This window comes from Doryrhamphus excisus, chromosome 1 (genome assembly GCF_030265055.1).
Source record: "Doryrhamphus excisus isolate RoL2022-K1 chromosome 1, RoL_Dexc_1.0, whole genome shotgun sequence".
Lineage (NCBI taxonomy): Eukaryota > Metazoa > Chordata > Actinopteri > Syngnathiformes > Syngnathidae > Doryrhamphus > Doryrhamphus excisus.
Genome location: NC_080466.1, coordinates 31,021,283 through 31,047,217, shown reverse-complemented (window position 1 = coordinate 31,047,217; position 25,935 = coordinate 31,021,283). Strand labels below are relative to the sequence as shown.

The 25,935-nt window shown below is 40.7% G+C and overlaps 5 protein-coding genes across 11 annotated transcripts in view; 2 read left to right on the top strand and 3 right to left on the bottom strand.

Annotated features, from left to right (window-relative positions):
* slc5a6a (solute carrier family 5 member 6a) overlaps nucleotides 1–20,056 on the top strand; it is a 38,463-nt gene extending 18,407 nt beyond the window's left edge. For 3 of the 5 annotated variants that reach the window (XM_058045873.1, XM_058045870.1, XM_058045875.1), the window contains exons 18-25: nucleotides 6,466–6,668; nucleotides 9,724–9,913; nucleotides 11,734–11,889; nucleotides 13,298–13,576; nucleotides 13,663–13,777; nucleotides 14,741–14,973; nucleotides 17,278–17,404; nucleotides 17,905–20,056. The gene's annotated coding sequence lies outside the window, so the exon portion shown is untranslated. The remainder of the gene's footprint in view (nucleotides 1–6,465; nucleotides 6,669–9,723; nucleotides 9,914–11,733; nucleotides 11,890–13,297; nucleotides 13,577–13,662; nucleotides 13,778–14,740; nucleotides 14,974–17,277; nucleotides 17,405–17,904) is intronic. The other 2 variants (XM_058045874.1, XM_058045871.1) reach the window with 2 other exon arrangements.
* Nucleotides 3,674–6,941, bottom strand: LOC131097437 (transcription factor 24-like). Its single transcript, XM_058045882.1, is given in 4 exon segments — nucleotides 3,674–4,573; nucleotides 4,655–4,819; nucleotides 4,964–5,116; nucleotides 6,415–6,941. Coding segments are annotated over 4 exon segments (612 nt in total). The 5' UTR covers nucleotides 6,568–6,941; the 3' UTR covers nucleotides 3,674–4,432.
* ephx1 (epoxide hydrolase 1, microsomal (xenobiotic)) lies at nucleotides 8,132–17,333 on the bottom strand. 3 transcript variants are annotated; one of them, XM_058045878.1, is made up of 9 exons: nucleotides 16,981–17,333; nucleotides 14,758–14,945; nucleotides 13,604–13,784; nucleotides 13,304–13,522; nucleotides 12,250–12,379; nucleotides 11,075–11,289; nucleotides 10,890–10,998; nucleotides 9,994–10,116; nucleotides 8,133–9,897 (listed from the first exon to the last, which is right to left on the bottom strand). In XM_058045878.1, the coding sequence occupies exons 2-9, from the start codon at nucleotides 14,938–14,940 to the stop codon at nucleotides 9,687–9,689; spliced, it is 1,371 nt and encodes a 456-aa protein (XP_057901861.1). In that variant the 5' UTR covers nucleotides 14,941–14,945; nucleotides 16,981–17,333; the 3' UTR covers nucleotides 8,133–9,686. The 3 variants fall into 3 exon arrangements, with proteins under 3 accessions (XP_057901859.1, XP_057901861.1, XP_057901860.1); XM_058045877.1 differs by lacking the exon at nucleotides 16,981–17,333 and having other exon boundaries at nucleotides 8,134–8,632; nucleotides 9,685–9,897; nucleotides 14,758–14,977; XM_058045876.1 differs by lacking the exon at nucleotides 16,981–17,333 and having other exon boundaries at nucleotides 8,132–9,897; nucleotides 14,758–14,977.
* srp9 (signal recognition particle 9) lies at nucleotides 17,583–20,086 on the bottom strand. The gene is made up of 3 exons (XM_058045880.1): nucleotides 19,885–20,086; nucleotides 19,710–19,778; nucleotides 17,583–18,745 (listed from the first exon to the last, which is right to left on the bottom strand). The coding sequence occupies exons 1-3, from the start codon at nucleotides 19,954–19,956 to the stop codon at nucleotides 18,626–18,628; spliced, it is 261 nt and encodes an 86-aa protein (XP_057901863.1). The 5' UTR covers nucleotides 19,957–20,086; the 3' UTR covers nucleotides 17,583–18,625.
* A 1,863-nt stretch (nucleotides 20,087–21,949) lies between these two features.
* The window catches only part of enah (ENAH actin regulator), a 55,791-nt gene continuing 51,805 nt past the window's right edge, over nucleotides 21,950–25,935 (top strand). Inside the window, exon 1 of the mRNA XM_058045866.1 lies at nucleotides 21,950–22,237. Coding sequence (XP_057901849.1) covers nucleotides 22,233–22,237 — 5 coding nt within the window. The 5' untranslated portion in view covers nucleotides 21,950–22,232. The remainder of the gene's footprint in view (nucleotides 22,238–25,935) is intronic.

Sequence of the window (25,935 nt, the reverse complement as noted above, 5' to 3'; positions counted from 1 at the left end):
CAATTTGGAGTGGCCAATTAACCTAGCATGTTTTTGGAATGTGGGAGGAAACCGGAGTACCCGGAGAAAACCCACGCATGCACGAGGAGAACATGCAAACTCCACACAGAGATGGCCGAGGGTGGAATTGAACTCGGGTCTCCTAGCTGTGAGGTCTGCGCGCTAACCACTAGACCACCGTACAGCCCCTAATTTCATGTCTCAATCCAGTCAAAACATTCAGGCTAACAATTTCCCCCATCCTTAACATTCCCACTTTTCCAGAAATATTACATTTTCCAAACATTTCAGTTGTGTTCAGCATTCCCAGATTGCCTTGACGAGTTGAAAACACTTCTAATTAAATCGCTGGAGTCTTCATTGATTTACTGCCGTGTCTTCTTTGTTGTTGTTCAGTTATTTCCTTACAGCTCTCCGCCATATCCTCCCCTCTTGATTCCTTTCTTCTCCTCGGTCCCTCCTTCCTTCATCCGCTCCCACTAAGTTGTGTCCCGCCAACACAGATTGAGTGTAGACTGGAAGATCCATAAATCCAGCCTGAAATCAGCAGGTTGAGGCCGTAATGAGCACACGGATGAAGAAATGTACTTATTAGCTCCACACATGAAGGGATGAGGGGGCAGACGCTTTCTTGGATGTGGATGGATGAAAGAATACACACTTTGCTGTTTTTTTTAGGACAAAGGTGCTTTCCTGGTATTCAGGCCCAACTTCCTAGTAGCTTCCTGGTAGCCTGCCAAGCTTCTTGGTGGCTAACTATCTTCTTTGTAGCCTTACTAGCATTTTAGGAGGCTGTCAAGCTTCCTGTTAGCCTGGCAAACCTGCTGATAGCCTGGCTAGCTTTGTGATAGTCTTGCGAACTTCCTGGTAATGTAACTATCTTCTTGTAGCTTTGCTAACTTCCATGTAGCCCGTCAAGCTTCCTGGTAGCCTGGCTATAGCTTTGTGGTAGTCTTGCAAACTTCCTGATGGTGTAACTATCTTCTTGTAGCCTTGCTAACTTCCTGGTAGCCTGGTAAGCTTCCTGGTGGTCTGATTAATTTTCAGCCTAACTTCCTAGTAGCTTAATTAGCTTCCTGGTTGTCTGGCTAGCTTCCTGGTAGCCTCCCAAGCTTCTTGGTGGCTAACTATCTTCTTTGTAGCCTTGCTAGCGTCTTCGGAGGCTGTCAAGCTTCCTGTTAGCCTGGCAAACCTGCTGATAGCCTGGCTAGTTTTGTGATAGTCTTGCAAACTTCCTGGTAATGTAACTATCTTCTTGTAGCTTTGCTAACTTCCTGGTAGCCTGTCAAGCTTCCTGGTAGCCTGGCTATAGCTTCGTGGTAGTCTTGCGAACTTCCTGGTGGTGTAACTATCTTCTTGTAGCCTTGCTAACTTCCTGGTAGCCTGGTAAGCGTCCTGGTGGCCTGATTAATTTTCAGCCTAACTTCCTAGTAGCTTAACTAGCTTCCTGGTTGTCTGGCTATAGCTTCGTGGTAGTCTTGCGAACTTACTGGTAGCCTGGTAAGCTTCCTGGTGGTCTGATTAATTTTCAGCCTAACTTCCTAGTAGCTTAATTAGCTTCCTGGTTGTCTGGCTAGCTTCCTGGTAGCCTGCCAAGCTTCTTGGTGGCTAACTATCTTCTTTGTAGGCTGTCAAGCTTCCTGGTAGCCTGGTTAATTTCATGGTCGCTTAGCTAACCTGCTGGTGGTGTAACTATCTCCTTTGTTGCCTTGCTAACTTCCTTGTCGCCTGTCAAGCGTCCTGGTGGCCTGGTTAATTTCCTGGTAGTCAGCCTAACTTTCTGGTAGCGTAACTAGATTCCTGGTAATCTGACGAGCTTCCTGGTGGCAACTATCTTCTTTGCAGCCTTGCTAACTTCCTGATAGCCTGGCTAATCTACTGGTGGTCTGCCTAACGTCCTGGTAACAAGATGAGCTAGCTTCCTGGTAGCCTGGTTAACTTCTGTTTTGTGAGGTAGCAACATTTCTGTCATGCATGTTATTATGATGTGTGGAGCGCCAGTTGACCATCATATACTACCCTTGGTATCCGTACTATTAATACTGGGATGGATCAACCTACTGTTGGGTCATTGGAGCCAACAGAGAAAGAAAAAGGCTGCATGGATTGCTGGCCGTCCTCAGCAGTGCAGAGTGGAGTTGTTTAGCCAAGATCTCCAAATGAATCATCACGCTGGAAATGATGATGATGATGTCCTCCATGCTTCCCTGGCAGATTTATGCAAGTAGCCTTGAATGCTGGCCTGTCGCTCATGGATAGAAGCCCACCGTGTTCTGTGGGGAGTCGAGGGCGTCTGGGATGGTCAGCGATACGGAGGATGTAGTCTGGTGTCGTACTTATCATGATGACTTATGAGTTACTTTTTGTAGTACTTATTTCTGCAAGCACATGTGGTGCTCGTACACTTTTATTAATGTTTATTTTTGACATTATTCTAACAGCAGGTTTTTTGCGTGTTTCATGTAAGCTGCAGGTACGTTTAGACACCCGTATTATGCTTCGAGAGGCTGCACGGTGGAGAAAGTGGTTAGCATGCAGACCTCACTGCTAGAAGACCTGGGTTCAAGTCCACCTTCAGACATCTCTGTGTGGTCAATCACAACAAATTGCATATTGAAGTCCACATTTCTCTTGAAAGGGCGGCATGGCGGTCGAGTGGTTAGCACGCAGACCTCACAGCTAGGAGACCAGGATTCAATTCCACCCTCGGCCACCCGAGTGGGTTTGAGTTTTCTCCGGGTACTCCAGTTTCCTCCCACATTCCTCCCAGGATATGAATGATTGTGTGATGTGATTGGCTGGCGACCAATTCAGGGTGAACCCCGCCTCCAGCACACCCCCGTGACCCTAGAGAGGATAAGTGGCATAGCAAATCGAAATCTGTATAACAGATTCACGCTGTCATCTTACTAAGAACACTATATTCATCACACAGCAACTTTACACTCAAAGGGTAGCTAAGAAACCCTAGAGAGGATAAGTGGCATAGCAAATTGAAATCTGTATAACAGTCTGACTCACACTGTCATCTTACTAAGAACACTATATTCATCACACAGCAACTTAACACTTAAAGGGTAGCTAAGAAATATACAAGTTAAAAAAAACTACTATAATGCATTTCATCCCAGAAAACCATTTCATTGGTTATGGCCGAGGGCTGCACAGACCTCACAGCTAGGAGACCTGGGTTCAATTCCACCCTCGGCCATGTCTGTGTGGAGTTTGCATGTTCTTCCTGTACATGCGTGAGTTTTTTATCCGGGTACTTCGGTTTCCTCCCACATTCCAAAAACATGCTAGGTTAATTAGCGACTCCAAATTGTCCATAGGTATGAATGTGAATGTGAATGGTTGTTTGTCTATATGTGCCCTATGATTGGCTGGTGACCAGTCCAGGGTGTACACCGACCCTCGTGAGGATAAGCGGTAGAAAATGAATGAACGAATGATTCCGTTGATTATGTTGGTTATATTCCATTGCATGGTTGTAATGATGACTAAATGCTACTAAATCAGTACTCTGATAGGAGGTGGTCACACAGCTGCTGTGTTCCCTAAACAATCCCTCCTTTATTGCTTATCTGCCTGAACATCCCTTCACACACACACACACACACATACACACAAAAACACACACACATACACAGTGAGTACAGCCTTCACATTTTAGTAACTATCTATGACGGTATATCTTCTCAAGGGACAATATTACATAAATGAGAAATGGTGCTAGTGTGCATGAATGGTGCCAGCACTAGAGAGGGGCTGCGGTTCATTGTATTTTGTACTTTTTGAGCAAAGGAGGCACATGTTTTGGTACTGTAGGTGACTTTAGTGTGCAGCATAGTGTAGCGAACACTACAGGAAGTGGTGGAGTACACTGACCGACACTGTGGTAACCTTGTACAAATGACCTTTAATGTCATCATCAACCAAAAGGACGCATTTTATCTGCATGCAATTCATCAAAATGTCAACTCTTATGATTATTATTCCGGCGGCAACATAACTAAAGTATAATATTTGAAAGGAACATATTAGAATTATCAGAGTCTGCTTCCGTTGTATTTGTTGTCCTACTTGTTTGTTTCCTGTCCACAGATTCCCTTATTTCCTGTGCAGGGTGGAGCAACGAGGCACACTAGTAGCCACGTGTTAATTAGTTAATTAATCAGTTTGACTATACTACTACTTCTGCGAAAACTTTCAGTATTTAATTAGCTTTTTACACTTGCTAGTTTTAAATTGTTGGCTTATCTTCCTACTTTGCTTGCCTCGTTGCTTTTTACCCGAGCCGTCCCTTTGCCGAAGCTGTTACTTTTTCTTCCATTTTTAGTGCGGTACTTTGTGTTCCCTCCAACTATTACCAAATCCTCACCCCTCAGATAAAAGAACATTCATCACGATGAACGTTAGGTCCCAAAAGTTCCTAACAGTCCTTGTCTCCTTCCACTACACGGCCAAGAAGGTGTGCTTCGGCCTGTCCAGACGGAGGCCTCTGATTGGCTGGGACTCCCGAAAGCGCTTCCCCCACACTGCCGCAGTACAGCAGGGAACGCATCGGCCATTTCTGGAGGGGTAAACATTTCCAGTCTGATTTGAGACGTGTCATAAACTAAGACTAACCCTTGTTATGAATTCTTGTCCTTACCTTAACAGGGTGGAGGTATCCACCTGGTCTTGATGGCACGGTATGCTCAGATAGAGTTCTTCCCTGGTCCAAGGTCTGTGTCAGGTAGGCGATGTAGTTGGTAGCCAGAAGAAGAACATCCAGTTTGGACAGCTTTGTGTCACGAGGGACTGATGGAAGAGCAGCCTAAACCAAGAAAGACAAGATTAGCGTTGGGTGATACTGCAAATGTTGTAATATTGATCCGATACCGGGTACAATACAGGGATAGTACGACCTAGAAGCACCAGAAAGTACACACAAGCAATAAAAATAATTCATTTGCAGTACCTGCAGGCTGTGGAAGGCCTGGCGCAGGTTTCGTACGCGACTTCTCTCCCGTGCTGCGCTTTCTGGGGAGTAATGAGCGCGTGTGGTGCTGATCGGGACCTCAGACCCACAGTCGGAGCCAGAGGTTGATCTGGGCCCATACACAGAGGGCAGCTGAAATACACACAAAGAGAACTAGCTTTAGCTTCTTAGTTATAAATACTTACTGTCAGTTAGACACAGTTATTGCACTGATAAGGTAATGTATTGTAATGTAAGATAATCTCTCGATGTTTCGTGTCATTACCGCCGCCGAGTGACAGGAATACTACGTATCACTTGTATTTCCATATGTTTTGACTAATAGACTATAGTCTACCACAAAACAGCGATCATTAATGAATTAATCTCTGAAAAAAATGCAATATAGCGAGGGATGAGTAAGTAATAATAACAAGTAATAATAATTACTGAGGGCTGCGTGGCGGACGAGTGGTTACCTCGTGGTTAGCTCAAAACCCTGACCCCCCCAGCAGCTTCATCTAAACCAGGGGTGTCCAAAGTGGAGGTCATTTTGAAATTGTAAAAATACTAATTAATTCTGAATGACGGGCTGCATGTCGGTCAAGTGGTTAGCGTGCAGACCTCACAGCTAGGAGACCAGGGTTCGATTCCACCCTCGGCCATCTCTGTGTGGAGTTTGCATGTTCTCCCCGTGCATGCGTGGGTTTTCTCCGGGTACTCCGGTTTCCTCATCCCACATTCCAAAAACATTCTAGGTTAATTAGCCACTCCAAATTGTCCATAGGTATGAATGTGAGTGTGAATGGTTGTTTGTCTATATGTGCCCTGTGATTGGCTGGCCCGAAGACAGCTGGGATAGGCTCCAGCAACCCCTGTGACCCTTGTTAGATAAGCGGTAGAAAATGAATGAATGAATGAATAATTACAGAGGATAATTTGAATATTCAACTTATTTTATGATGCATTTGATGACCCCTGGGTTAGGGTTATTCCAGTGGTGTTGAAATTGTGGCCAAGGGGTTATTTTTATATTGTGCAAAATAAAAAAAAATGAGGGGGGAGGGGCATTATTAAAAGAGAAAAATACAGGATGTCACCCGAAAAACATCTCCACTCTTTAAATAATACTCTGTGTAAAAAAAAATCGGTGTTTGGCATATTGAATTGGTTTTAGATTTTTCTTTTTTTTTTTTTTTTTTACAAAATTAAAAAATCAACAGGATCCTTTGATTTTTCAGTTTGCCGTACTCTGTGGAAAAAAGTTTGGACACCCCTGGGGAATGCTGTACAATATTGTTCCAGCTCTTGCGTTAGGGTTAAAGGTGAGTGATGGATGGATTGATGGACACATGCTTGGTCCTCAACACACCAAAAGCACATGGTTTCATATTTATTTCATATTTTATATATATACGACACCAAAATCGGTCCCCATCGCACGTCAAAACTGAACTCACCCACTCCCGACTGCTGCGTGTGCTCTGCCTACGTTTGTGCAGGTATCAAGGGCTGCCACTCGCGGGGGGTCGCTGCATCGGGGGCTCTGCCGGCTGGTGGCTCAAAGTGACCGACATGAAACTCTCCCGAGGATTTCCCGCCATGTGTGCTCTTGAAGAAGAAGCTAATCCAGAGATGAGCCAACGGTCCTGAATGGCTTTGGTCTACGCCCATTGGCCGGACACTTCCTTGGCCCAGTCATCCAGTAAGTTGCAATAAACGCGTGTTCTCCGATTGTTGTCAAAGCGAAAAGCGCACAAGGACCAGCTTCTTTGAGTGAGGTAATGTGGGAAACTTCATGTGGTACTTATCTGGGCTGTCCGGTTGTCCTGATCCTCCCCTGGTTGTTTGGCTGCCAAGAGGAGCAGGCGGGCAGGCAGTCGGGCCAGGGGGAGTGCAGGACCAGAGAGGGGTCCCGAGTCAGGGCATTCTGGGGGCTTGGGAAACTGGGAAGCTGACGTAACATCTGGACTAGGGTGGGATTGGAGGGTCAGGGACAGTGCGACATTGACCGTGATGACCAGGAAGACTATTCATTGTACAGTTTTAATAGGTTCACATTTCCATGTGCAAAAGTCAGTCATTTTATCAATACAGTCATGACTTTACATAACCGCCATGTCACTCGTTTGTTTGTTAGCAAGTACTACTACTTCCTGATTTATGGAGGCTTATGTAACAAGCAGGAGGTACCATTATGAGTCCAGAGAGTGGACAGATAATGAAAAGACATTCCTGGGTCTGCACCTTTTATCTGGATTTTAACGGTTTCTTCCTTGGCCCCTCAACAAAGTTGTGTTTTTGTTTTTTTGCGAAATCCCGCTTACTGTATCTCTCAGAGTTTTACCGTTTTACACTCAAATTGACAGTTAATGAAACAATCAGTGCATATATAGAGGATATGCAGTATTATGAAATGAATCCGATTAATTAATCAGATTAATCACAATGCCTGTGAATGTTCTCATTGATCCAGGTCATTGTATTCATCAGAAAATGAAAGAACCAATGCACATACAGAGGATGTATTATGGCTGTCAAAGGAATCAGATTAATTAATCAGATTAATCACAGTGCCTGTGAATGTTCTCATTGATCTATCCTTCAGTTAATGAAACAACTAGTGCACATACGGAGGATATAATATGGCTGTCAAAGGAATCAGATTAATTAATCAGATTAATCACAATGCCTCTGAATGTTATCATTGATCTATCCTTCAGTTAATGAAACAGCTAGTGCACATACGGAGGATATAATATGGCTGTCAAAGGAATCAGATTAATTAATCGGATTGATCACAATGCCTCTGAATGTTCTCACTGATCCAGGTCATTGTATTCGTCAGAAAATGAAACAACTAGTGCGCATACAGAGGATGTATTATGGCTGTCAAATGAATCAGATTAATTAATCAGATTAATCACAGTGAATGTTCTCATTGACCTATCCTTCAGTTAATGAAACAACTAGTGCACATACGGAGTATATAATATGGCTGTCAAAGGAATCAGATTAATCAGATTAATCACAATGCCTCTGAATGTTCGCACTGATCCAGGTCATTGCATTCTTCAGTTAATGACACAACAAATTCACATACAGAGGATATATTATGGCTGTCAATGGAATCGTATTAATTAATGGCTGAATCGGAACTGAAGTGACCCACACACACAAAGTTCCTCATTGTGCAATAATTTTATTGTATTTGTATCATTATCATGCAATAATTGTGCCAAAATGTTCCACATATTTGGTCATTCAACACAGAAAATATATCATATTTGGAAATACCATGTGGATAAACATTCACATCACTTCAACCTTAAAAAAAGGACAGAGTTTGAAATGACTGGTTTTAAATGTTAGTTATGAAAAGATAGAAACCAAAATGTGAGCATAATCTAAGATTGTGCCGTGAATCCTGAATCGGGAATGCGAATCTGTGATTTTTTTGTTGTGACTAATTAGAATTATCATCAGCAATTTATTTGAAAGTTTCCAAAGGTATGACTTGCAGAGGTGCAGCACGGTGTTGTTATCAATTGGAGGAATGCCCGGTGTCTTCTCCATGCTGTCAACACAATAACACCAAAAGCCCCACTGACCTTCCACCTGCAGCTGCTGGCCTGCAAGGCTGATGGGAGGCTCGGAGGAAGGCACAAACTATAAACACCAGCAGGGGGAAGCATAAACAGATGCTGGGCTTTTGCATCTTCAAACAGTTTTACAGTTGGAAGAGCAAAACTTATATTAGTGCTGTCTAGACTAGGACTTACGCAGTTCTTATTGGTATTACATTTTATTACAAAATTAAAATTCCTCTTAAAGAAGTGTTGTCTTTTATGCATGAACACTTCATGCTAAGACACGTTAATGATTGCAGAAATCTTTTATGCATGAACACTTCATGCTAAGACACGTTAATGATTGCAGAAATCTTGCTGACTCATTGCTCATTGACGTGAAAGAAGATTCGAGTTTTGCTAATTCGGGGGAACTGAATGAAGACTCGAGTATCACTAACTCATTGGTTATTGACATCGACAAAGTCGTGAGTTTCACTAATTCTTAGGTACTACGCAGAGACTCGAGTCTCACTGACTCATCGGTCATTGAAGTAGGCTTGGTTTTACTGATTCACGGACCCTGTGCAAAGACTCGAGTCACACTGACTCATTGGTCATCAATGTCAATGAAGACTTGAGTTTCGCTAATTCGCAAGTACTCAATGAAGACTCGAGTATCACTAACTCATTGGTTATTGACATCGACAAAGTTGTGAGTTTCACTAATTCTTAGGTACTACGCAGAGACTCGAGTCTCACTGACTCAATGGTCATCAATGTCGAAGACTTGAGTTTCGCTAATTCGGGGGTACTCAAAGAAGACTCGAGTATCACTAACTCATTGGTTATTGACATCGACAAAGTCTTGAGTTTCACTAATTCTTAGGTACTACGCAGAGACTCGAGTCTCACTGACTCATTGGTCATTGAAGTAGGCTTGAGTTTTACTGATTCACGGACCCTGTGCAAAGACTCGAGTCACACAAAATAAATTACCCGCAAAAAATGCGACTTATACTCCAGTGCGACTTATGTATGTTTTTTTCTACCTAATTATGCATTTTTGGCCTTGTGCGATTTATACTATGTAGCGACTTATACTCCAGAAAATACGGTATTCCTTCACATTGACCACATCCTCAGACTAACCTCTAATGTGCCTTCATCTTCTCCACTTTGCTGATGAAGTTGTTGACGTCTTCCGCCATCAACCGGGGTTCCTCCATGGCTGCAAAGTGACCCCCACGAGCCATGGGTGTGTAGGTGACGAGGTTACAGAACTTCTGTTGGACCCACAACTTGGGGGTGTGTATCAGTTCGTTAGGGAAGCTGGCAAATCCAGTGGGCACGTACACCGGGATCCTGGGACAAGAAGATGGTGAGTTATTTTGACTTATTACAGTATGTCACGGTATTCCGCATTAACATCCTTCTTCGGTGAAGGAATTGTGGACTTACTTCACGTGTGGCTGATTGAGGCCATTGCCGAAGTTTTCCCTGTAGAACCTCATTGAGGGAATAATGCAGCCTGACGTCCAGTAGATCATTACGTTTGTCAGCAGGTCGTCCAGAGAGAACTTCCTTCAACGCACACATACAAACTTGGGATTTTTGTGATTTTTATGGATATGAACTGAAGCAGACACTTGTATGTAGCATGTTAGGTGTTAGCATGCTAATGTTAGCATATTAGCATTCATTCATTCATTTTCTACCGCTTTTTCCTCACGAGGGTCACGGGGGTGCTGGAGCCTATCCCAGCTGTCTTGGGGCGAGAGGCGGGGTACACCCTGGACTGGTGGCCAGCCAATCACAGGGCACATATAGACAAACAACCATTCACACTCACATTCATACCTATGGACAATTTGGAGTGGCTAATTAACCTAGCATGTTTTTGGAATGTGGGAGGAAACCGGAGTACCCGGAAAAAAACCCACACATGCACGGAGAGAACATGCAAACTCCACACAGAGATGTCAAAGGGTGGAATTGAACCCAGGTCTCCCTAGCTGTAAGGTCTGTGCAGCCATCAGCCATAACCAATGAAATGGTTTTCTGGGATGAAATGCATTATAGTAGTTTTTTAACTTGTATATTTCTTAGCTACCCTTTGAGTGTAAAGTTGCTGTGTGATGAATATAGTGTTCTTAGTAAGATGACAGCGTGAGTCAGACTGTTATACAGATTTCGATTTGTTATGCCACTTATCCTCTCTAGGGTCACGGGGGGGTGCTGGAGGCGGGGTTCACCCTGAATTGGTCGCCAGCCAATCACATCACACAATCATTCATATTATGGTAACGACAATAGTACCACACTCGTAGCAGTGAGATAAAGGTGTTTTACCGTACCTGGTGAGTCCTCCATCTTCCATGTTTCTAAAGTTCGGACTTGTCCATGTGGAGAACTTCTCCAGGATGTACGCCGCCAGACCCACTGGCGAGTCATTCAGTCCACGACCTCACAGGGAAAAGATGGAAGAAAACAATCACTAATAGAAATAATGCAATGCTTCCTTTATGTGGTGGCTTCTCACCTGCAGTGTCGGGCTTGGTGGACTGGATGTGCATGTAGCCAGTTTCTTTGATTAACTCCACAAACAGTTTCTGAATGCAGGGGTAAATGCGCTCGAGGTCCAGGCTGGTGAATCCAAACAGGTTGGGGAAGAGGCGGCCGAGGAGGATTGATGAAGTCACGATCAGCCCAGGCTTGGCAGCCGCGGCGAAGTTGATGTGTAGGCCTTTGACTATCCTGGAAAAAAATAAGGCCATAGAGAAAACTAAATTATATTGGTAATGGGAATGGTTTTATTTCATTTCAACATGCATCAGATTCCTCCATCTGGTACTTTTACAATCAGTAACTGTTACATTTGTTCACTTCCTGCTTTCATAAAATAAAATAAAATAAAATAAAATAAAATAAAATAAAATAAAATAAAATAAAATAAAATAAAATAAAATAAAATAAAATAAAATAAAATAAAATAAAATAAAATAAAATAAAATAAAATAAAATAAAACAAAACAAAATAAAATAAAACCCATAAGGGGTAGAAAATGAATGAATATAATTATATTAATTATTGCTAAATTATAAAAAATAAAATAATCAATCCAAATAGCTAAAGGGTCAATACAAAGGGTTGTTCATATTGTTCATATTCACTATTGGTATTGGGACTATGTCTCACAGCTGGCCTGGGAACGCCTTGGTGTCCTCCCGGTGGAGCTGGAGGAGGTGGCCGGGGACCGGGAAGTCTGGGCTTCCCTACTAAGACCGCTGCCCCCGCGACCCGGATAAGCGGAGGAAAATGGAAGGATGGATGGACTATTGGTATTGTTATGCAAAGTTGCGTATGTTTTTTTACTACTGAATACTTTCACTGTATTGACACACCTGTGCACACACTTCTCCAACAGGAAGTTACCCGATATGCCTTGCGGGTTACAAATGCTAGTAGTCTGTGTAGTGACTAATCTTTACAAGCCTCAGGGAAAACATCATTGGAGCCACTGTCCTATATTGTTGGAATAAAATATTGGTACAAGTTTTTTGTTTTTTTTTAGCTTGCCCTTCCTGTGTTTTACTCTAATTTATAATTATGGTCAACAAATGACCGGCACAATTATTACAGACTCAGGGCTGAAGTGGTCCCCTATGAAAACCACCATGTCTCAGTAAGTGTCTGTTGAGATACGTAAGTCTTACTTGGGCTCCAGCTGAGCCATGTTGGTCGTGATGAGAAACCCCCAGTCTCCTCCGTGGGCGTAGAACTGCTGAAAGCCAAGACGCCGCATCAGTTTGTGGAAGATGCGAGCAGCACACATCGAATCAAAACCTGTTCACAGGCAGAAAATGTAAGAATAGTCGTAAGTCAGGGGAGTACATTTAAAGTCATCGCACGAAACAAAGTAATGCGTGTTGGTGTTTTTTTTGTATTGAGTATGACGGCTAAATAACCTGCCATGGGGCCAAGGAAAGTTGCGAGTGCCAGCACTTTGTTAAAGTAATGGTAAGGGTAATGGTTTTATTTCATTTGAACATGCATTAGATTACAGTTGAGTGCATCCCATAATCAGTTCCCAGTTCCACATGTCCAAAAGGAGTAGGAAGAAGCAAAGCTTATTAAATCCTACCCCTCCATCTGGTACTTTTACAATCAGTAACTGTTACATTTGTTCACTTTCTAAAATAAAATGAAATGAAATGAAATAAAATGAAATGAAATAAAATAAAATAAAATAAAATAAAATAAAATTCAATTAAATTGTATTTATTTATTTTTGTCACGTACCAAAGTAGGAGGTGATATGACCATACAATGACATAGTGGGTACCATAGTAACTGTCAATATAATCATGACTGGTTCAAGACTCTTCATCCTTTCACCATTTCATTCCTCATTTCTATGTACAGCAATCCCTCCTTTATCACAATTCATTGGTTCCAGACCCGTGAATTTCCATGAAGTAAGATTTCTTATTTATACATTAGAGCATAACATCGTTAGAGCACAGTAAAGGTGTTTCCAACATTCTAAATACTGTTTTTAAAATGATTAGAGTCCTCTAGACATGAAATAACACCCCTATAGTCACCTTTACGCTCCTATTATCCAATATAGTAGATAGTATAAATAATTGACTTTTTTGTTTGGTAATGCTAGGGATCTTTCCTACTGTGTCCAACCTCAGCAGCAATGGCACGTACGTATATATCTGCGTATGTATATCTGATATTGTGATGTTTTCCCAGACAAACCTTTCTTATGTGGCGCTTCCGAGAAGCCGTATCCGGGTATGGACGGGCACACCACCTCAAACACAAGTCCCTGGGGGTCTGACGGTTCCGTTAGGAGCGGGATCAACCCGTAGAACTCATAAAAAGATCCAGGCCAGCCGTGCACCATTATCAGAGGAATCGCATCGCTTCCCTGTGGCACCCGCTTGGGTTTCACGTGCACGTAATGAACGTCAATACCTGCACGGGGAATGGAAAAAAGTAGAAAAACGTGACGAGCAAGCCACAAGCAAGGTAGAGCACCTCATTGTGTTAGCTAACCTTCAATGTTGGTTTTAAAGTGTGGGTACTGGTTCAGTTTGTCCACTTGTGTCCTCCAGTCAAAGTCACGCCTCCAGTAGGAGACCACCTCCTCCAGGTACTTGGAGTTGAACCCGTAATGGAACTGGCTGTCTTCCAAGGAGGGAACTGGACGCGTCTGCTCTATTCTCCTGTGTAAGTCCTGATAGGAAATCACATTCATTCATTCGTTCATTTTCTACCGCTTTTTCCTCACGAGGGTCGCGGGGGTGCTGGAGCCTATCCCAGCTGTCTTCGGGCGAGAGGCGGGGTACACCCTGGACTGGTCGCCAGCCAATCACAGGGCACATATGACAAACAACCATTCACACTCACATTCATACCTATGGACAATTTGGAGTGGCCAATTAACCTAGCATGTTTTTGGAATGGGGGAGGAAACCGAAGTACCCGGAGAAAACCCACGCATGCACGGGGAGAACATGCAAACTCCACACAGAGATGGCCAAGGGTGGAATCGAACTTGGGTCTCCTAGCTGTGAGGTCTGCGCGCTAACCACTCGACCGCCGTGCAGCCGTCAAACTAGCATTTTTTGTGATTTTCATGAACTTAGCGCTGTCATGCTTGGTGTCACGCTTAGCATGCTAATGTTAGCATATTAGCATGCTTAGCATGCTCCCCCGAAGATAGCTGGGATAAGCTCCAGCACCCCCCGCGACCCTTGTGAGAATAATCGGTAGAAAATGAGTGAATGAATGATTCAATTCAACTCCAGAACCTGCCCCTTCTCTCTTCAATTGCCATTGTTCACTATCAGAATCAGAATCAGAAAAGGGTTTATTGCCAGGTATGATCAAACACATACTGGAAATTTGTTTTGGTGACGTAGGTGCAGACACATCTATTAAAAAAGAATGAAAAATACAAAATATACAGAATAAACAGTATAAATATATGTACACAGTCTGTTTTTTGTTTGTTATTCCGGAAGTTTTATAATCCAGCTACATAATCCAGGTTTAAACCCTAAATAAGCCCCTGTATTATCACCTTTGTATACATTATTACCAACTTAGGGTGAATGAAAGTGTCTGTTTTGGGGGGAAAAACCTAAAAATGTCATTTGAGGAGATGCACTATATAACCCAACATTTCAGGACAGATGGATGGCTACCTCCAACTCTTCATCACTGGTGGTCACCGTGAAGGGCTGGATCCTGGTGTCCTCCTCGCCATCCGGGACTGGACCCACGCCCCACCAACCATCCTCGGATTTCAAAACATGGCTCCTCCTTCTAAGAAGCAGCAAGATGATGACCCCTCCAAGCACCAGACCAATTAACACCTCTGTGAACATGCTTCCTGTTTGGGGCCGGAGACACATACAGAGGTGCGCTTACTCGTACATGGACCATACATTTCACACCAGAAAATAATGACTACAAATCAATAATATAGTGTTCATATCTAGAAAAAAGTATGTTTCGCTTTAGTGAATTGTTGAATGAATTGTTCAGGACATTTAGCCTTCCTGGTTCATTGTGCTACCATGCTAGGTGCTAGGTGCAAGCTAATGTTAGCATTGTTAGCATGCTAATATTAGCATAGTAGCATTTTTTTTTATAAATTTTCATGGGTAAATACATAGCACTATCATGCTAAGTGTTAGCATAATGTTAGCATTGTAGCAGTTTTAGGCATGTTTTTAGGTAGGCATTATGCGAAGTGTTAGCATGCTATGATGAGTACACAATTTTTCTTTGTGTTTTCCATATACACATAAAAACTTAAGCAGACACTTACCGTTATCATGCGAGGTGTTAGCATATTATCATGCTAACATTATAAAACATTTTCAGAGGTAAGCACTTATGCAAACACTAGGTGTTAGCATGCTAATGTTAACATATTAGCATTCTTTAAGCATTCTTTAAGTCATATATATATATATATATATATATATATATATATATATATATATATATATATATATATATATATATATATATATATATCCATGCAAAAGAATTGCATGGGTACCAATTTTATACCAAATCTATAACCCACAAGGCATGCTTGGGAGCCCAAGTGTATGGTTCTCCGACCGGAAGTTACCCAGTATGCCTTGCAGGTTATGCACTTGGTATAAAATCATGTTGTGTATATTTAAGTGTTTAATACAATGCCTGCATAGTCCGTATGGTGCAGTTATGTTGAGTGTTCCACATGTGTTACTTCTTGTGTTATTTTTGGTTACACCGTGAGTGAGATAAGTGTTCTGAGAACGCAACCCTTACGAATACCAAGGATTTACTGAACAGTATATGTACAGTAAAACAATTTAACTGCAATACATATTGGAGAAGAGGACCAGACTCACCGGTTGCACGGCAAATTTGTTTTTAAAATAAACGTACAGTCTATATGCATTGCACGACTAAGCTGCTGAGTATTCCTTCGTAAAGGTCAAAATGGCTCCCCAGGCTGTACTTTAGTCACCCCTGCATTTCGACGGTTACTGCGTACATGGCAAAAGTCATAGTAGAGTGTGGGCTACAATAGCACGTCCACGGGAGCTTATTGGTACGCAGGCCTTCACAATGATGCACTTTGAATTGACATGTATTCCGCCAGCCAAGAGTTAGCAGAAAAATGCGCAAACAGTCGGTCCAACAAAAGAGTGACTGTTGTGTTTGTGGTTCAGCTGAGAGGATTATGTACAGAAGAGACGTGACCCACCAGGCCCCTCGCTGGCAGCAATGAAATGTGCATGGCAGCACAAATATCATAATATATGTAAACAAACTTCATCATACTTTTTATGCTGTACAGAAAAATTAAAGAACAAATTGGACACTTTTATATTTTGTATATTAAAGGTGCCGAAATAATATACATATGTTTTAGTTTCCAGTCTTGCAGCAGCTATGGTGTGGTCAAGGACCTCCGAAGAAAGTGCGAAATCTTAACATCTGACATAAACATGTCATTCATTGAGCCTCACTAATAGGTTATTGCTCAATTGATATGCAGTGTGTGATTTAGTCATCATTTTTACTCCGATATTTACGTGTATATAAAATATTTGCTTTATTTTAACTTATTCACATTCAAATGAATTATTCAAACTTTTATTTATTATTGACAATTAATTCCTCCATCCATTGCTACACATATTTTCATCAAATGGTGCCACTTAAACACAAAAAGGGAACAAATTTTACATGACAAAATGTAAGCATAGTGTTTAACTGACATAAGCAAACAATAAAAAAAACGGTTACGTAATTGTCAAGTTTTTATCAGGCAGCTATGAACCTTCTGACATAGTAAGCACCGTTCGACATTGAAGTGGTATATTACTTTATGGGAACTTGAAACTGTAAACTTGACGTACCTGTTTAAGTCCTGCTGCGTGGTAGTAGTAGTCCTACTAGTACCAAAGACCTTAGATTACTATGATAGAACACCTTCACTTCCGTAGTACGCGGTGGGCGGGTTTGGTCGCCATTGTTTGTATGAGCAGTGTGCCATGTTAATCGCACACTGTTCAGCTATTAATTACTGGAATATACAGTCCAAAAGACCTGACCTCATTTTTCATGTTTTGTGATGTTTTTACAAGTTAATTTTCGTCACGTGAAATCGTTATTTTGCCCTTCTTTCCCTGTTTCCTCTCGTTTTTTTTTTTTAGCTTTCACGAAAATCCTCTTCGGGAGAAACGAAGCTTCCGGTTTATTCGGCAACACTCGGGCAACTTAAATACATCCCTCAGCGTGATTGTCACGTGACTATCCCAGAAAATGGCGATCCCATGTCAGGTAAACTAGCTCATTTCCAAATGGAGACAAATGTGAAAAAAATGAAATATAAAAGTGTATAGATTATCAGCACCACAAAAAACTATGTACTGGAGTAAATATTTATTGAATACATAACCAATGACCTTAGATTAGCTTGATAAAACACATTAAACTTTCGTAGTTTGGGTTTGGCAGCCATTGTTTGTATGAGCAGTGTGCCATGTTAATCTCACTGTTCAGCTATTAATTACTGGAATATACAGTCCAAAAGACCTGACCTCATTGTTTCCCCAAAACAATCACAAGTATGTGAATTAAAACGTAATGCTAAGTGCAAATGCTAAGTGTAAACAAACCGGATAGTGGTCTAGTGTGAAAGTGTAGTCCACACTATGTATATATATTCGAGCTGTATTGTTACTCTGGGTGTTTTTTTCAAACCATGACAAGTCAGCAATGATGATGTTTTTACAAGTTAGTTTTCGTCACGTGAAAACGTTATTTTGCCCTTCTTTCAGTTTCCTCTCGTTTTTTTTCGGGAGAAGCGAAGCTTCCGGTTTATTCGGCAACACTCGGGCAACGTCGGCGAAATACGTCCCTCAGCGTGGCTATCCCATGTCAGGTAAACTAGCTCATTTCTAAATAGTGACAAATGTGAAAAAAATGAAATATAACAGTGTATAGATTATCAGCACCACAAAAAACTATGTACTGGAGTAAATATTTATTGAATACATAACTGTTTTCAACTCATGGTATTAAAGTCGTTCAGCTGTTAGAAAATAAGAAGGTCCTGCTTCAAGTTATGTCGGACATGTCCAGAAAAGAAAAAAAAAAATTAAGTGAGAGATGGGTCCAAATAAAATACTTGAATGCTCATCTTTTTTCACCTCACTTGAAAATGAAAACAATGGAGGTCTTCCAAAGGAAACCAGCAGCATGTTTGTCCATTTCGTACATTTGACCCATCTTCCCTCAGAGACTTTGATTTGACTTTAGATTTTTTAAACCCGATCAGAGATGTGACGGCGGAGAAGCAGGATGAGTGTATTTAAAAACCTCCTGAGAATGATGTACAGCGTATATAAATAGCACATCTCTGACTGTAATCGAAAGCGTGTACACATTCGGATCTCCACCATCTTCACTCCCCATCAATCTGGTGGTTCTGCACTCGCAGCAAACACCTCCGCCGCCACCGTGAACTTCAGTCCTATCCGTGTTTTCCTCAAGAGCGCTTTAGTCCGTCTCCATAGCGCCACTGTGCGTCTCCTTGGACACCATCAGTCTCATCAATTTTCCGTGCAGCTTCTCGATCTTCTTCACATCCTGGGCCTGGTCTGTCTTGTACTGTAAACACTGTAGGGATGAAGAGAGAACACATGGTGACAGCCGCTAACACAGTATCTACGGACATTCATTCATTTATTTATGTCTAAAACGTACAATAATGCCTTGTTTTTGTTCCAGGCTTGACTGTGAGCATTATTAGAGCCCTCTTTACATGAAATAACACCCCTATAGTCAACTTTACACTCCTATTACCCAATATAGCTTACGAACAAGAACCACCAGGTTCAGGAACAGCTTTTTCCCCAACAGCTGTCTCCTTGTTGAACTCTGCCCCCCATTGCCCACCCCTTCCACTACTCGCATCCCCCTGCTAAACTCTGCCCCCCCCATCACTTCATTGCACTACTGTACATATTACTGTTATATCTTGTCACATTCATACTGTGCATACTGTTTATAATCTGCAATAGCCATATTATAGTCATTTATATCCCTGTATATATCCACATTGTATCATAGTCACAGCCTGTTATAGTTTGTACATATATCTGTCCATTTACAGCTCTGTTCTATTTCTACATTTACTTACTAATAAGGTATTTATAAATTTGCACTTCTGGTTGGATGCTAACTGCATTTTGTTACCCTGTACCAGTGACATGAGCAATAACAATAAAGTTGAATCTAATTTAATCTAATATAGTGGACATAAAAAGATCATATGAGCCATTTAAGACATAAATAAGACGTGTGTGCTGGTAGAAATGTGTTCCCTATGGCAGTGGTTCTCAACTGGTTTGGGTATGCAACAAGCAGCAACCCAAATTGTGTACATTTTTTCAACTATAACTTCTTTATAGCTTTTGTGACTTATGTCCGCCCACTCCATCCAAAATAAAACAGGTTTCAACCTAACTGTTAATGTCCCACATCCTGGTTCACATACACATTTTATACATTCAATGTTGCAAAACCGTAGAAATTCAACAATCCGACATAATTACTTGTGACATACAAAACTGAAACTTACCACAGCGTTGTCAGTCACTTTGATGCGGATGTTTCCGTCGCAGTGTCTGTACTTGATGACCACTCTGGCCTGAAAAAGAAGAGAATTAGAAAAGCATGCAGCAGATGTTTTCCAAGTGCTAACGAGCTTCCAAGCTAATATGCTACACTGCTAGCCGTTTCTAAATAGCTTTTACCTTCATGGGGTCTGTTAGATACAGTTTTTCCGCCGCACAAGCAAACTCCTCCCAAGTTTGAAAGTAAGGCATTATTTATGATGATTAATGATTACGTTAAATCAATATGATATCAAAATAAATCGCCGTGAGACGGAGAAACAGCTACGGTAACTTCAGAAGACCACATCAGCAGCAATGTGAACTCAACCAATCAGGAAGAAGAAGAGTGTATGACGCGACAAGTAGGTCCGGGTTACATCTTTCTAAACAAAAGCATGAATGTATATGTTTTCAGGCCCTTTTCGTGCATTTTCCAACCACGATACTGAATAAATAAATCTTGCTTGTAAACATGTGCAGACAAAATGACTGTCAAGACTGCGATAAAAGTAGAAACAAACAATCTTTTCGAGTAACAACAATTACCGAGTGGGTATTTTTTTTTATTTTGACACCACATCACACCACATATAATCGAACAGGAAGTACTCTAAGTTAAAGGAAATAACTATTCGTCAAGTATCCAGTGTAGTTTAAATTCAAATTTGCGCATAGACACAAATGTTGCATAGTTGTGGAGCAGAAATACACATAAAGTGTGCTGAACGATGGCATTTTTAGCTTCTTTTAATCCACAAAAAACACTTGTCCCTTTTAGTTGTAGTTCATAGTTTGTCCACTAGATGTCAGACAAGTCAAAGGCATCCCAGAGCGATGCCCACAAAGTCTGGCCATATTATAGACATACATTATACGCACAAGTTAAATATATTTGGAAATAGTAATAATAAATAGGCACACAGTAAATAAAACGTGAGGCAAATATTTGAAAGAGAGACAAACGTTAGTTTTTGTTTAATTATTTGAACAAAAATTATATGGAATAAAAGGTCATAATTGTGTTATTTTGTTGATATCGCATTGTCTTTGATTTGTCTTCACGGATGACAGGATCTTTCAGAATCCACACGCAATTTATGATTAATTGCTATTTGCCATATTATTTTAAAATGTTTTGTATTAAAATACGCACATTAGTTGTAATAGAGTAATGAAACACGATAAACACGAACCTTCTGCATAGTTAAAAACAAAGACAAAACAACTGTAATATATTGTAATTTAACGGCGTACATGTTGTTTTTGGAATTCCGGGTGTTCATGAATGCACTTTGGCGTGATTGGCGGATAGCCAGGAAGTGTTTGTGTGGTTGTTGGAAAACTTGTGCGAGGGCCTGTAAGTACTGTACTATGTACAAAAACGTGGCAATAAAGCTTCAAAATAGCATCAGCGTTTATGTGTGTTGTTATCTATGTTTTTGTTTACACCCATACATACTTTTAATCGTCTTGTGTTGTCTTCAATGGCATTTAAAAGCTCTCCACCGCCTCAGTGTTGTTGTCAGGGTAACACGTACGTGAGATGTCATTCGCTGCCTTCAGGTACGATGGGAGATCTGGAACAATTCCCAAAACGAAAATGAATAACGTACAAAAACATTAGCGGAAGCTTCATCTCTTCACCTCTTTTTTAATCTAAAAAGTTAGCTTAGATTGTCTTAAAACAATTCCTGTTGTGTTTAATTGCGGTCTTGTTTGTTTAATTGGCAATATATGAGCATTTTCTTTCGCCATGCTTCCCTGAACGCAGCACTTGTTCCACTGAACGCTCAGCTGACAGGCCGGGCGATACTGCACATTTCGGTATCAATTCGATATCAATAAATAGCGAGTCAGTATTGACGATTATTTTTAATTGGACATTTTGAAAACAATGGCATGATTTTTGTTGATTAATTATAAACACAATAAAGATTTGATTTCCACAAATGTTCGGGAAATAAATAAATCAATAAAGTTGTGAACAATTGAACCACACATAAATTCAACAATATGAGACAAATGTAAAAACATGTATAATATCTGTGAAAATAAAAAAAACTGGTAACTAGTGATACAATTACGCTCATATCGACTCCGTGCTGGCACATCATTGGTATCGACACTATCGACATCTGTCTCGACCCGCCCACCCCAATCAGCTGCAGCAGTTTGGCATCCCAGCGGCTCAGCGCCGCATCAGTTCGCTTCAAGTACGTCACGAAAAGCCGAATTCCCCCCTTACTTTCCTTCCAGTCCACCGTCAGCAGAAGTGGAGCAGCACCGGGTTAGACCATGTAGGATTAGCCTCTTCTGGGTTACGTTTTTCTTTTTTTCTTCTTTTCTACTTTTCTTCAATTGTCACCTTTGAGATCGTCGCCCGTGTCGACTTGAAGCTAGCTGTGAACTTTGGTGAAAACTAGCCAGAAAGTCGCTCGTCGTCGAAACAGCAGCCAGTCTGTGAAAGACTTATTAGAACCTTCACCATGAGGTAAGAAGCCACACTTGGTGTTCACTGCAACATGATGAATGTGTGGAGGGGGGGAACCACATGTTTTGCCAAACGTATTGCTTGGTGTACAAATGGAGCCGCAATGTCACTTTTTTTGGACGTTGATCGCCTTGACGAACAATAACTTGCTTGTGTTGCGTTTGGGAGGAATATCATGCAATAGAATATAATAACACACTAACTCCTAACAAGTATAATGGTTGAATGAAGCTCATCCCAGCGGCTTCACCAGTCAAACTAAGCATTAGTTTCACACCATTTATTTTACTACTTTTATGTAATAAAAAACATGTCAAAAATCTATATTGATTGATTTAAAAATGAACCTTTAAATTTTTTTAAATGTATTTACAAAAATGTAAAATGCATATAAATGTCATATCTATTTTTCTATTATAATTATTATAATTATTATATATTATATTACCTTTATATTATATTTATTTTAATTTTTAAGAGATTTTAGTATGTTTTATTTTTTATGTGCAAATTAAAATAAATATTTATATTTATTTTGTATTAATTGTATAATTAAATTTAATAATAATTTTTTGATTGTATGAATTTATTTTAATGTAACATTTTTAATGTGTATAAGGCAAAAATGTAAAAAATATTTACATGTAAATTATTTTTATATAAATGTTTTATTTAACAACAAAATTGGGCTACTTATTAGAATATGTGTATATTGCTTTAAAAATAAAGTATTTATTAGATTGTATTTTATATTATTTATATATTTAAATTTTTATTTTTTTAATTATAAAAAATACAATTATAAATTATTTTTAATAAATTTTAAAATGTATTTATTAGGATAAAATGTCATTGTATTTATTTGACACATTGGGTAAAATTGGGTATTTATTAGTATGTGTGTATTTTGTTTTGAATAGTAAAATGCCTTAAAAATGTATATTTATTAGGGGAAAAATATATTAAAAATTAGCTTTTTTATATTTTAATTTAATAAGTCAAATCACTTAAAGTATTTAATATTTATTTATAATTTCATTTTTTTATGTAATATTTTTCCTTTATGAATTGTGTGTTTATTAGTAGTCATTTTCCACAATATAATGTGTTCACCGTGAAATCCCGATGTTTCCTCTTGGCGCTTGTAGAACCATGACATGTTTGCTTCAAATACATGTGTTGTGTAACACGGATGGAACGGTTTGTTTCCTTGAGAACACGGAGAACACGGAGAACACGACGCCGGTTGTCTCTTTGGACAATAATGATCCCAAGCTGCAGGAATGCATCTGCTCTATTTCATGTCATCTCCTTCAGTGGTTTTTTGTTGTTGTTGTTGTTGTGAATTGCTGTTAAATACGAGACAAAGGCTGCTGCTTTGTTAAAAAGAAAGGCCTTAATTGACTCCAGCTGGAAGCCAAGCTAAGGTGAACAAAAGCTTGATTTGGAGTTTGAAGAGCAGATGTTTATGCTTGGAGAAAACATAACTTGCTTTCTTTTGCAGTTTCCTTTTAGCTTTGCAAATGCTTAGCTGACTTGTAAGAATTTGTCTATGGGAAATGGATGGAATGACTCGGCTAAGCTAGTTGTCTTCCCTGCTCTTAAAGGGACAGATCCACACTTTGTGTGTGTTGAGTAACAGGTGTGGGAACCAATGCCATCCCAGCTGTTCCCAGCTGACTCAGGCAGGACACTGGGGGACTTTGGGGGGGGGGCATATGGACAGCACACCCCTGCTCCGCGTTTGTGTAAAGGCTCAACCCCCCCCCATCCCTAGCCCAACTGGTCCCCTTTGAACCGAAGATTGGTTTTGTCACGTGAGGAGCCTTGTTATATTTCACAGCCTTGTTTCTTCTTCTTCTTCTTAATTTATTTCAGACGTGCATACCATGTTACATTATTGTTTCTTACATATACACTTACAATACAATACACTTAAAATATCTATATACATACATACACACACAACACCTCATTACTACACATGTCTGAAAAGGAGCAGGAAGAAGCAAATCCTACCCCTTCTCCACGCCATAGCAGTTACCAATTCAATAAGTGATTTTTTTCCCACACATATAATCACAGAATCTTACATAAGACAAAACAACAAAAGAAGAGTGGGAACATCGGACACCGCTTTACCACGTCTGTTTAAGGTAATACTGACGTCTGTTTAAGGTAATACTGCAATTTATGTCCTCGTGAGCAGCGACAATGCAAAATTTTCTGTTTTGCGTTTTTTCGGAACTGGCAATTCCGGTGATTTTTCATACATTTTTATTGGAAAAAGGTGTTGCAATTAAGGCAAAAAGAATTTGAGTCCAAGGGCTGCACGGCGGTCGAGTGGTTAGCGCGCAGACCTCACAGCTAGGAGACAAGGGTTCAATTCCACCCTCGGCCATCTCTGTGTGGAGTTTGCTCGTGGGTTTTCTCCGGGTACTCCGGTTTCCTCCCACATTCCAAAAACATGCTAGGTTAATTAGCCACTCCAAATTGTCCATAGGTATGAATGTGAGTGTGAATGGTTGTTTGTCTATATGTGCCCTGTGATTGGCTGGACCCTGCCTCTCGCCCGAAGACAGCTGGGATAGGCTCCAGCGACCCTCGTGAGGATAAGCGGTAGAATGAATGAATTTGAGTCCGCCAACCTGGAAAAGTGGGATGTTCGCCTGAATGTTTTGATACTGGAATGGGAAGGAAAATTTTGAATTTTTTGGTGTTGGTTGAACGATTAAAAAAAGAAAAGCGTTTAGTGTTTTTCCTGCTTTAAGGACTAATAGTTGATGCTGCTCCAAATCAAGATTGTTGGTGAAAAATCCGTGCAGGACTTGGTGCCCTTCTCAAGGTGAAAGGTCCTTGGACGGACCACATTCCTAAACATGCGTAGGATTGCAGTCAGTTGTTTTATTTCCAGCGGCACGTAACGCTGATAGAGGCGAGGAAGATAAGCGGCGTCATCAGGGTGTCGGGGCTGTGAAGCGTTCCCGTAACAGACTTTGACAGCCGTGGACTGAAGTCCACACCACAGATGAAAGACAGAATGGCGGACAGCTTCACTTGCCGCTTGGAGTCTTGAGTCTTTGCTTGGCCTGCAAGCGGCAAGGCTGTCGCTGATTGCAAGGACGCTTTAATGAGGTCAGCTAGCGGCTGATAGGAATTCCAAACAAATTTCGTCTGTGAGGTTGGCTTGTGTAAGCGAAAACATTTTGGGTGCTGACAGCCGCTTCCACAACCGTTGTCGTCACCGTCACTTTTGAGTTGATCAACAGTGACATCTTGTGCTGGGCGGCGTCGACGTAGTCAGCCATAGTTACTAGTTTCTGGTCACATACAGTATGTTTCCTAGCTAGCTCGTCAAAGGTGATGGTGTCCATATGACAATATGAGGCTGTTTAAATATATATTTTCTTAAAAGAACGCTGTGACCTTCAGGCGTTTACTGGGGCGGCTTCTGGGATGGCACTCGGCATCCCCAAATCTGTCGTGGTCGAAAGGAGAAGATCGTGGGTAGAACGAGCTTTCCTTCCCTTAGATACATAAGGCTAAAAACAACCAATTAGCTAAAAATGTCATCCAATACTTCTCGACAAGAGAGGAGAAATAATTTATTTTATTTTATTTTATTTTATTTTATTTTATTTTATTTTATTTTATTTTATTTTATTTTATTTTATTTTATTTCATTTCATTTCATTTCA